Source organism: Excalfactoria chinensis, chromosome 1 (assembly GCF_039878825.1).
Source record: "Excalfactoria chinensis isolate bCotChi1 chromosome 1, bCotChi1.hap2, whole genome shotgun sequence".
NCBI classification, from domain to species: Eukaryota; Metazoa; Chordata; class Aves; order Galliformes; family Phasianidae; genus Excalfactoria; species Excalfactoria chinensis.
In genome coordinates this window covers 48,826,970-48,838,513 of record NC_092825.1, presented here as the reverse complement: position 1 = coordinate 48,838,513, position 11,544 = coordinate 48,826,970, and the positions used below count along the sequence as shown (strand labels likewise).

At 44.3% G+C, this 11,544-nt stretch overlaps 1 protein-coding gene across 2 annotated transcripts; it reads right to left on the bottom strand.

Moving 5' to 3' along the window:
• Positions 1 to 1,096: 1,096 nt before the first annotated feature.
• PVALB (parvalbumin) lies at positions 1,097 to 9,887 on the bottom strand. 2 transcript variants are annotated; one of them, XM_072355883.1, is made up of 5 exons: positions 9,632 to 9,887; positions 9,294 to 9,361; positions 7,335 to 7,467; positions 6,650 to 6,759; positions 1,097 to 1,314 (listed from the first exon to the last, which is right to left on the bottom strand). In XM_072355883.1, the coding sequence occupies exons 2-5, from the start codon at positions 9,352 to 9,354 to the stop codon at positions 1,286 to 1,288; spliced, it is 333 nt and encodes a 110-aa protein (XP_072211984.1). In that variant the 5' UTR covers positions 9,355 to 9,361; positions 9,632 to 9,887; the 3' UTR covers positions 1,097 to 1,285. The 2 variants fall into 2 exon arrangements, with proteins under 2 accessions (XP_072211984.1, XP_072211975.1); XM_072355874.1 differs by lacking the exon at positions 9,632 to 9,887 and having other exon boundaries at positions 9,294 to 9,554.
• Between the last annotated feature and the right edge of the window lie 1,657 nt (positions 9,888 to 11,544).

Here is an 11,544-nt window from a genome sequence, read left to right as displayed (position 1 = left end):
GTGGCAGAGAATGGAGCTCTGTACAACGTGGTGGTGACAGTTTCAATCTTAACCTTTATATATATATATATATATATATATTTGAAATTAATGATAGTCAGAATGGATTAAGATATTATTGCTGTAGGGAGTAGTTTGGAATCAAGGAATGGAAAATACCTCTCCTCTTAATTGAAGTATTAATCAATGTTCTGTCAAAATGTGGGGGAAACGTTGTCTGAAAGTGATTTATATCCACTCTAATCTTTGATTTAAAAGAAAATAAAGTAGGATAAAAAGCAGTAGCTTGCTTTCGAAGCTACTGACAAAGACTGGGGAAAGAAACATTTGGTTCTTTGCTCTGTCACAGCCTTACCATTGGCTATTTGCTTCTCTAGTCTGAGTCTCAGTTTTGTATATGTAACTCAAAGAAAGAAGTTCACTGTTTTCAACAGTTGTAGAAGATAAGGGTTTTTTTGATATGTGTATATTTTTGATGTTCCATTTTAACAGTGGGAATGTCATCAGTAGCATCACAGCTCAATCTCGCTGCTCCTTTCCTCACATTCGTAATGTTGTCTCTTTTCAGTAATGCATTCTTTCTATCCTAGATACCTGTATAACACTGCTAATAGACATACCCTATGTTTCAAAAGTGATCACATTTTAATACTTTACAAAGTTATCCCTCTGCATGATGAGCAACATCTGATACTCTTGTCAAATCTTGAAATCCCCCTGCACCAGGCAGATTTAGCAAACTATACAAATAATTTACCGGTCACCAAAATGCATCAGAGAAGATGTAGGCGAACATATAGTAAATTCATTTTAGCTATAACAACTGATTAAGTCAGAAGAACAAACTGCCAAATGAAGCTGGGTGATTGCCATCACTAGTGATTTTCCAGGCTGTGAGAATGCATCCGTCTATGGCTTAAAAATGATGCAGTCAGTTCTGCCACAATTCAGAGCTTGGACTGAATGACTCATTTTCTGCAAGTTTTATCCCAAATAATTACACTTTACCCTAACTAAGGATAAAGCAGCGGTTTCACTCAACGTCTGCCAAGACTATGTGAAATAAGAAACAAGTGATAGTGAGAGAGAGTGAAGCCCAGATTGATGTGACCTTTATTATTTTAACAGAGTCTTTCAGCACAGTTACAGAGTTGCAGGATTGCAGAGAACAGAGCTGGAGTATAAAATAACATAAATAAATAGAACAGGAGCCAAAGCAGTCAGCGGGAGGTGGTTGGAATTGGGCAGAGAAGGATGGGTGAAGGGTTTGCATTGCTTAAAGCCTTTATGATTCAGCCACCATAGTTGCAAATTCTGGAGAGGGGGAAAAAGAAAATCAAGTGTTAAATAAAGGAAGATATAAAGAAAGAAGAATCATATTATGATGTGATTACAGATTCTCTGATGTAGCAGAGACATCACAAGAACAGAGGAACAAAAGAAATCCAAGTTAATTAAAGGTAATTCCTAAGTCACTGTTGATTTAGGAAATCTTGTAGTGAAGTGAAATAGATGCTACGCATGCCAGACTGTCAGAATCAGCCGCTGCTATTCATGTGAAGAACTTGATTGGTTTCCTGTTTTTCTATTGTAGATCTCAATGGGATGAAGGCAAGAGCTAGAAATTTAATTCCCCAGGCAGATAAATTTCCTTTCTATCAGATTTTGGCAAAGAGACTCATGAATGAGCCTTTCAGAGTGTTTGTGTCCCTGTGTTATAAATATATTACATGCAAACGCAATTTTGGACTGGCAAATTGACTGAAAATGATAGACTGCAAAACAGAAGGCTGACTCCACTGTAAGAACCTACATAGTAATGTTGACCACATTGATGATGATGAGAAAAATTACTGGGATTTTAGAGGGCTGGGATTTTACTCTGTGGCTTTTATTATTGTTCTACCCCTATTGTTTACATAAAGGTATCTATCTGCAGTTTGGGATAATTTTATAGTGTAATGTATCTAATGCCCTTCAGTGCTGTATTACTTATGGAGGTTAAAATTCATAACTCCATCTAACCTTGGACAGGTCACTGTTGTATGTACTGAAAAGTGTTAAAAATCACATATTGAAGGGAATTCCAGGAAGGGAAACAAAGATGATAGAAGGATTAGAGGGTCTACAGATTGAGCAGTTTATGGGTTTAACATAACCAGCTGAGAAGGTAACAAATGGGAGGGAGACATCTGTAAAAGCTCAGAAGTAAAGTGTTGAAGTTTGACATAACGAAGAGTGATGTCTTTTGTCTAATAAAAGCAGGTGAAAATTTGGCATTTTACAGAACATTCCAACGTTCAGCTGGAAAATGGGAATCTCTAACTCAGTGATATCTTCACTGCTTGGTACGTGCATACAGATAAATACTTCTGAGGATGTGTCCAAAAATATTTTGCCAAACATTCATACGCCAGACTGAGAAAAAATTGTCAGAGGGTTTAAATTAAATCCACAATTGTCCATCGTTTTGAAAGAAGTACATCCAAATTAGGATTAGTTATGCGGATTACTTAACATGAAACGTGCATAAATCCTGTACATGGTGGGGGTACTTAGATCAGAAGTGCTGCAAACTGGATTTAAGAGATAATATAAACCACTTGTGATGGAAACCCAGACTTTTCTTGGCAGGAAGGAAAAGTGGTTATTAAATCAGTGAGCGAATTGATCCTATAGAGAGAAACATGAACTCCCATAGACTAAACCTTTCTAAAAGAGAAAACTAACAATGCATATTCTATTAGAACAGGTTGTCAGACTTGCTACTGCTTAATTAATTCATTTTTAAAACAGGTTGTATCTACTGAATGTATTTGGAAAAGGTTATTCAACCTGAAGCAAGAAAATTTCTGTACTACCTTATGCTAGATTTTATCACTTGATAGCAATATATTTCAAGGGTACTTTCTGAAAGCCACCAAACCATAAAGCCATAAAATGTTCCTTCATGATTAATTGCTATACACTTAATACTTTATCCCGTATTTTCAGTATACTTTATAGATATTTCAGAGATGCTCCGGCTGAATAACTTTGCAAACTATTTTGCCAACTATTCTCACGTGAAGGTTAGCTCAACTGCAGGCGGACTGTGGATGCATTGTCACAAAGCATATTCATGTATGCAAAACCTCTGACATAAGGCACTGTTCATGCGGCCCTGTGTGTTGCTCATTTTGGTAATGGTTTATTGCTGTTGAATGGCCTGTTGATGAGATAACCCTTCTGACTGACTTCATCCTCTCCTACAGGTGCAAGTCTCCTTCCAAACAAATATAAAAATGCACAAATGTTAGTTTTCAATTACAAGGTTTTACAGTGTTTTCCTTGCTGTCTTGCATGAAAGTTCTGATGTAAAAGGGAAGGATTGTCCCACTGTGTTTAGTACAGTTTAGTAGTGCATACTTTAACACATACCTGGTAGTACTTTACCAAAATGACAGATTTAATTACAGAGAACAGTTTGTAGAAGAATAATTCCTCTCACTAGATTCAATTTTTACACTAGAAAATGTATTTATAATGACTTACACTAATTTATTTTTTAAAAAAGCAAAAAAAGGGGTAAGAGAAGGACTTCCAAAAGATTTTTGTCTGTTGTAAGTGACTTTTAGTTGTGGCAAGGGCATGGCATGCCAGTTGTAATTTTGAATGCAGGATGCCTCACTTTTGCAGCTGTTAAAGAAAGTAATTAGAATATTTGTAAAAGCTTTAGAGGTTGACTTGTATTGAGTGGTGAGGCTCTGGCACAGGCTGTCCAGAGAGGCTGTGGACACCCCGTCCCTGGAGGTGTTCAAGGCCAGGTTGGATGGGGCCCTGGGCAGCCTGGTCTTATATTAGATATGGAGGTTGGTGGCCCTGCATATGGCAGGGGGGCTGGGGCTTGATGATCCTTGAGGTCCCCTCCAACCCAAGCCATTCTATGATTCTATGACTTAGGATACTTTTGACATTTTGTTCAATCTACATCACATGGTCTTTGAAAATTCTCTACATATAGACAAGTCCATTAGTACTGAGAAACAGAAAAGCATGATGTGTCTGTTCGCTGCTAAAAACATTCTCCTGAAGCTACTTCAGCATCGTTTCACAGTCCAATCTGAAAGCTAGTGCTTGTAGTTTTATTAGGTAACCAACCTGGCTTTGGCCTAGATTTTTTTTCAGATTCTTCATTTTCTGTTCACATCACTGAAACATAAAGAGGCCTGGCATCTCAGAGAAAGTAACTGTGTCTTGCATGAACATGCTGCATGTATTCAGCTAGTTGAAATGGGCTGAGCAACCACAAATTACAAATCTCGATTCAGTAAGTTGGTGCAATAATTTCTGAGCTGGACAGTCTTGCAGAAATGAAAGAAGCCTTTAAGTGGGGAACCTACGAGAAGAATTTGTAATGTGAAACCTCTTATGGAAAGGAGGCTGATTAAGAGGTTGAGATTAATGATTGTGGTGAAACAGCTGAGAGAAACAGCTCTGTGGTGGTAAAAGAGAACCCATTAAGCCTGACTGCTATATGATGTGATGTACATTTATGACTGTGTTTAATTTAGGTAGTTAGTTCTGAGCACTTATAATCTGGAATTGGATTTATGAACTAAAGGAAAAGGTGTGAAGTATCAGTCATCCTCACCCTTTGTTCCCAGTTCCAGCTGTTTCCTTTGCCTGTTCTTCCAGCCTTTGTGGTGTAACTGATTGTCAGAGTCAAATTTAAGAAAGCGGAAAGGAACAGATTTTATGCAGTAGTGATGTGGCCAGAAGAAGGGAAAGAAAAGGAGAAGAAGGGAGAGGAGAGGAGAGGAGAAGAGAGGAGAGGAGAGGAGAGGAGAGGAGAGGAGAGGAGAGGAGAGGAGAGGAGAGGAGAGGAGAGGAGAGGAGAGGAGAGGAGAGGAGAGGAGAGGAGAGGAGAGGAGAGGAGAGGAGAGGAGAGGAGAGGAGAGGAGAGGAGAGGAGAAGAGAGGAAAAAAGAAGCTCTTCATTCTCATTATCTAGTGTAAATTCAGAGTAATTCTATTTCAGAGTTAAGGAAGAGTGATAATTGCAGAAGGAGAAAAGAAGTGTTTCATATTGTTTTGTTATAGTGTAATAACTTTCAGGCATTGTTTCAACTTTTAAAAAGTGCTATGGTCAATCTTGCATGAAAATGTTAATGTCATTCTGTCATATTAGCCAAAATGGCTCTGCGAGATACTTATTTTATTCCATTTGAGCTGGTTTTTGCTCTGCAGACTTCTGCATAACTGAGAATGTCTGACGTGAGGTCAGCCAATCAGCTGCAAGCTTACTTACCTGAATCAAGTTTTCTCCTGAAAATTGTGCCCACTGACTTTAGTGTCAGTGCCATTCATTTTAATGGGACTAAGAAGGACCCATATAGTATATAAAATGTTAAATAATGACGTACTCCTCAGCTTCAGTAATGCTGCTAAAGTCTAGCAAGAGCTTCCCCTGAGTTCTTCACAATTACTCCTATACAACTGTAATATAATCAACATCTGATAAATTAAGAACTTTTAGATTAGAAACAGGGTGATATTCACTGATATGCCATTGTGCTACAAGCAGACGCTTCAGCAAATATACCACCTGACTGTCCGAGGATAACTCTGTATGACATTGCTTCTAAACTAGGAGACTGTTAGATAACCTCATTTTGCCTTTTATTCCTTTTTATAATTGCTTTTTATTTGGAGACAACATTTTTTTTTTTTTTTTTTAAATTGATCTCAAAGTTCAGATAACAGAGATATGAGGTTATTATTACCACTATTATTATTCTAAGATATGTTTACACTTCAACCTATCATGTAGCTTATCAGCATGATGAAAACTTAGCAATTGCCTGCTGTCTGGGTGATGTAGTGCTCTGGCCACAATCCCCTGCTATCATCTCCTGCAGTGAGGAAGGATATAATTCAGAAATGCCTCTTCCAGTTTGTCTCAGGGATACAGGAGAAAAAGAGGGAAAAGGGAGAACATTTTCTGGTGGGCCGATTTGATTGACCCCAAGGGGAAACTGAAAACTGAAGTAATTTTTCTGAAGCAACACAGTGAGAGGGAATTTCTCATTCCTCGTAGTTCTCATATTTAGAACAAGAGAGAATAACTCTTTAGGTGTGAAGACCTATACAAACACTAGCAAAGTGCACAGACTGTTATTGGATGACACTGTGGTGGCAGACTGACTGTAGTTTGAATTTTAAGGACATTGCAAGGCTTTGAATGATTTCAGAAAGCGTTACTTTCTTCTTCACTAGTCACCAAGGCAAAATGCTGGTACTCAGCTATTTTCTTTTCTAAATTCACACCTCCCTGTGAAGTCTCGGCGTCCTGACCCTCACTGCACTGAAATCTACAGAAAGAATAAAATGATTCTAAAATGTAGTTGTGTTGGTATTTATTCCTACGTCTCTTAATTACAAACTAAACTATAAACACTTGCCCCCTCTAGTGTCAGAATTCGGCTCCTGTTTCCCCTGAAGCACGCAAGTAAAGTACGAGCAATGTAGCAAGGCTTGTCATTTCATTAAACCCACATTGTGCCCTTCAGAAGGTCACAGCCCGCGATGATTCCTAGATTTACTCAGTTCTGGTATGTAAGAGCAATATTCCATTTCTCCTATGCAAGTTTATTCCTCTTGTTACGTACCATCAGCGCCAATTTTACCATCGCCGTCCTTATCTCCAGCAGCCAGAAGAGCCTTTGTCTCTGTGTCTGATAGGTCTCTGCCATCTGGGGTAAAGCCCTTCAGTACAAACCTAACGAGGAGGAATGGGGAAAAAAAAAAAAGAAAATTGCTTTTGTTTGTTTGTTTCAGAACACTTTCGCTTAGTCTTTATTTGCCTTGCTGTTTCATATATGAGGTAGAAACCCTTGTTGGATTCAGGAAAGGTCATAGAATCATAGAATCGTGAAGGTTGGAAAAGACCTCTAAGATCACCTGATCCAACTGCCAGCCCATCCCCACCATGCCCACTGACCACGTCCCTCAGTGCCACATCCACACGGTTCTGGAACATCTCCAGAGATGGAGACTCCACCACCTCCCTGGGCAGCCTGTGCCACTGCAGCACCACTCTATCATCCAGAAAGAGTGCTGTACTCTGAATCTGTGTGAAGTACCATCCTTGAGGTATTGAGCATTCAAGAGTTCAAGGGATCCCACAACTAGCTATCTCCAGCACACTATAGTTCTTACAACAAGCAAACAGCTGATTATTGCACACAAGTACCAGTTGGGAGACTGAATCATAAGCTGTTACCTAGAGTCTTGTGGGAAGGAAATCAGACTCTTAAGGTGAGGCTGTTTGAGAAACACCGTTTCTTTGCTTACTTTAACTCTTCCTCTTCGATGAAGCCGCTCCGGTCTTTATCAAGGATATGGAAAACCTTCTTCACATCTTCCGGGCTTTTCTTTTTTAATCCCACCATCTCAAAGAACTTCTTGTAGTTAAAAGATTCAGCTGCTATAAGGGGTGAAAAGCCATAGGATGGTTTAGAAAAATCATTAAAACTTACATACGCACATAACCCTGTGCTTTTCTTCTTTACTGCTGCATGTCCTACCCTGGGAGGCTAAAGTACATTGTAGCCTTGGTGCGGCAGGAGCACCGCAATAGTCACGCTTCACAAACACTCGTTTAAATAAACAAATGGTGAGAAGGGCACTGTTTCCGTTTTTCAGGTGAAGAACTGAACTACAATGGAGACTTGCCCAAGGTCACACAGGAACTCTGTGCAGAGTTGGAGGCTGAAGGCTAACCTGCCTACTCTCATTTCAGTGCCTTAAAATATGTTTTAACAAGTTTTACACTTAAAAAAGGGAAGCATACAGAGGGCAAACTCCAACTATTAGACCACTGTCACTTTTTGATGTTTCCACCCCCGTGGACAAGATCTATTTTGGTGCACGTGGCTTGTACGGGTCTGGTCTGTTTTTCCTGAAGGCTCTCCCAAAATCGGAATAGAGCATTCCTACCACTAAAGGCATGTGCAATCACCGTCTGTAAGCCCAGGCTCTGCAAGGCAGCGCTGTGCTGTGCCTGCAGGACCCTCTGAGGCACAGCCGCTGGGGAAAAAGCAAAGCCATGGAGATGGGAGAGGAGATACTAAATGGGGTTTACCTGCTGCACCTCCCCATTGTTTAACCAAACCGCCTGTCCCACCCATGCAGCCCCCCACTAACGGCTATGGTGCAGCCTAGAAAAGTGCTGCTGAAATCCAGTCCCGTGACCTCCACAAGGTGCTGTGGGTTTATTTATTTATTATTATTATTATGCATCTTTGTTCCTAACGCAGCTTTTCCTATTGCATAAAGCGAAGGAAGCTCAATCACTCGGGATCTGTTTGGCTGAGACCCGTCATTAGTTGCTCCTAATTGCTTCTGCTCCGGGACTTGGAAATGGTCCTGGAACAACGGGAGCTAATGAGGTAAACAGCGGCCGGATCGAGTAGAGCAGTTCGTTGGTCCCTGCGACTTTATGGCTGCAGAGTTTATCGGGGCTCAGCGGGTTTTGCACTGCCTCTGTTCGGGAAGGTCACCGCACAGAGCAGGAGAAAAAGGCACTTCGGGGCAGGGGCGGGGGGGGGATGTGGGGATGGGGAGCATTACGCCGCCGTTTCCTTGAGAGCAACCCTTAACACTCGGAGCACGGTGCAGGAAAAGGGTTTGCCGTCAGTTTTGACAAGAAAAGAGATGAGGAATATCTGAACACCGGAGGAGCCCGAGATATATGGGACGTAGGGACCGCAGCAGCCATTCGCCCTGCGGAAAGCTCCTGCAGTCGAGCAGCGCACTCGCTCGCTCTGCTGCTGTGCCTTCTGCTCCATCCCGAAAAGCAAAGCCCGTTGGGGGATTCCGCATAGGGAGTAAGGAAAGAGCGGCTTTTGTCTCCTTGAAATGCAAAAGAGCAGTTCTGCAGTACTTGAAACTGAATGTTGGATGGCTGGAAAGCTGCCACCGTCCCTATCCTGCATCAGGACATAATCCCCCTCGGTTCCTTTAGAAGTCTCCTCTCACGAGCAAAGCACAGCCCGCAGCTGCTGCTTACCTTCCTTTGAAAAGGAATGAGCATTTCACCTCCTTCGTGTGCAGAGCAACTTTGCTGAGGATGCAGCCCTGCACCTGATAAACCTGTCACGCCTTCGCCGCGCTTTTGAGAACGCGTCCTCTTTGCTATTTTATCTAGCTGTAATCTTCCCCGAGCTTAAATAAATGCACTGCCATCCTGGGCTGTAGAGACGAAAGGGAGGAGAAAAAGAAAGAAAGAAAGAAAGAAAATTAAGCACTTACCTGAGAAGGCTCCCACAGCCTTCTTGATATCCTCAGCGCTGAGCACGTCAGTCATCGCCATCCTGCAACTGTTTGAACAGGGAAGCAAGTGCGAAAAGATTAAAAAAGTGCTTTTCTCATCATTTCTGCTCATATGACCAAAGCTGCAGTGCCGTGTGGGGATGATGGCACGTCGGGAGCGACTGGCCCGGCGCCAGCCACGGATAGAGCTGCGCGTGGCGGAGTGCCACGGGCTGCCGCTCCCCCGGTGCGTACGGAGCGGTCCCCTGAAGGACGGGGTACGGGGATGCCTTCGTGGGGACCCGGCCGGGGGCGCTCCCTGCGGGGCGGTGCCTTACGGGAGCGCTGCGGGGCTGCGTCGGAGCGGCCGTGCCAAGGTCAAGTCCTCGGGTGCGGTGGAACTGCAGAGCGGATCCCTTCCGTTGGGGAAGTCGGGATGAGTTTTACCAGTTGTAGTCGGAACTGCAGCATATGCCAAGCTTCAAGCAGCTCTTGGGGTCGGGATGCAAATGGAACGGAGCTCTTGAACGTTTGCTTTCTCGTTCAAACACTTGAAACGTCCCCCTCCAATTCCGCCTCCCCCCCCCCCCCCCCCCCCCCCCGCCCCCCCCCCCCCCTTAGACCTCGTTTCTTTCGGGCCACTCCATATTAAGCATCATCCGCGCTGAATTCATTATCACATCCCCGCGAATCCCACGGCTGCCGCTCCCACTGTGCTGCAGAGCCCTCAGCCATGGGATCCGCCGAAGGGGAAGCGGGAGGTGACCCCGGGCTCGTGCCGAGCTCTTGCAGGGCACCGGGGTCCTCGGGCGGGACCCACAGCCTCAAAGGAGCAGCTAAAAGGACTGAGGGATTCTATGTTTTCTGGGTTTGTTTGCTTCAAGAGACAGTGCCCGTTTCTCACCTCGGGACCGACCCGCTCGGAGAGTTTGGGCAGGAGCCATAGGTTCGATATAGCCAAGGTTATGGCCCAGGAGTAGGGCAGATCTCGGTAGGAACACTGGCATCTCTGCCTGAGGACAGGCGGGGAGGGAGGTGGTGTGGCAGCAGCATCCCCACCCGCTGTCAGCAGCTCCTGCCCGACCCCGCTGACGCAATGGCACCCATGGCCCGAACACCAGAGCGGCCTCAAAAAGGAGGGGGCTGCTTTGCAGAAGCGTCTGGCTGTCGGTAATCCCTTCGTAAAGCACGAGCCCCCACCCTCCCCTCGGCGGCCCAAGCTCAGCTCCAGCAGATGAGTCATTAGCGTGTCACCGAGCGCAGAAGGACGGAGGAGGAGGTGACGCTGGGGTCCCTTCTTTTTCTCTTTTCCTTTTTAAACAGCGAAGTCTTCCCTGTAGGAGGGACTGTCGTTTGGAACCTTTTTTTTTTTCCCCCCCTTTTTTCCCCTTTCTCCCTAATTTCTGTGTATTTCCTAGGATACAAGAGAGGCTTTGCTGTCTTCAAGGACAAACATTGGTGACGGATGGGGGAGCGGCATCCATCTCCTTTACATACAGAATGGGATTCACACTCGACCCGGAGGGCTCCACTCTCCTCAGCTGCCCCTATATTTCCTGCAGTGGTTTCGGGGCCGGGAGGTGGAAGGGTCGATGCAGAAATGATGGAGTTCGTCTCATAGGATGGAGCTGAAGAAGCTTCGTGTAGCGCAGTCAGTCGTCACCCTGTTTTAAGCATAGGTCAAATGTAGTCCCACAAATACACAATATTAACAGGAGAAACCACCGTGCTGGTTGCATGATCTTGGCATCTCTTTACTTGTTCCTATTGATGGAAGAGGAAAAAAAACTTTTTTTTTTCTTTTTTTTTTTTTTTTTTCCTTTTCTTTTTTTTTTCCAATGGAGATGCCTCCATCCTATTAGGACATCCTCGTCCCCTTTGCCAAGTCCAGCATCGGTGCCATCCACTCAGGAGCTGGGCTTCACCTTCCACCTCTTCTTTGCTGTCTTTTGGGACCACGACACCGAGGTTTCCTCTGTCTCGGAGCCCTAGAGCCTCCCTTCAGGTCCCCACGAGCGGGGCTGGCTGCTGCCCATCGGCCTCAGAAGATGCTCTCGTAGCGGGTGAATCGGGTTTCGGTGTCGGTCTCTCTCTGCTGACACGGCAGCGCGCTTGGACGGCTGCCCTCGCCCGCACGTAATCCAAGCCCAGGGCTGGCAGAGGGTTGCAGTGCTTCGAGCCTCCTGCCCGGAGCTTCGCTCAGCACCCTGGGATGGGACCCCGCATCCCTAACGGTGCGGGAACCCCTCAG

Excerpts from the sequence above, each read along its gene's own strand:
- PVALB (XM_072355874.1), bottom strand. The coding sequence starts at position 9,426 with ATGAGCAGAAATGATGAGAAAAGCACTTTTTTAATCTTTTCGCACTTG. Across the intron at positions 7,468-9,293 it reads GGCTGTGGGAGCCTTCTCAG|CAGCTGAATCTTTTAACTAC; the intron begins GTAAGTGCTTAA and ends CACCCCTTATAG. Across the intron at positions 6,760-7,334 it reads ATCGAAGAGGAAGAGTTAAA|GTTTGTACTGAAGGGCTTTA; the intron begins GTAAGCAAAGAA and ends CCTCCTCGTTAG.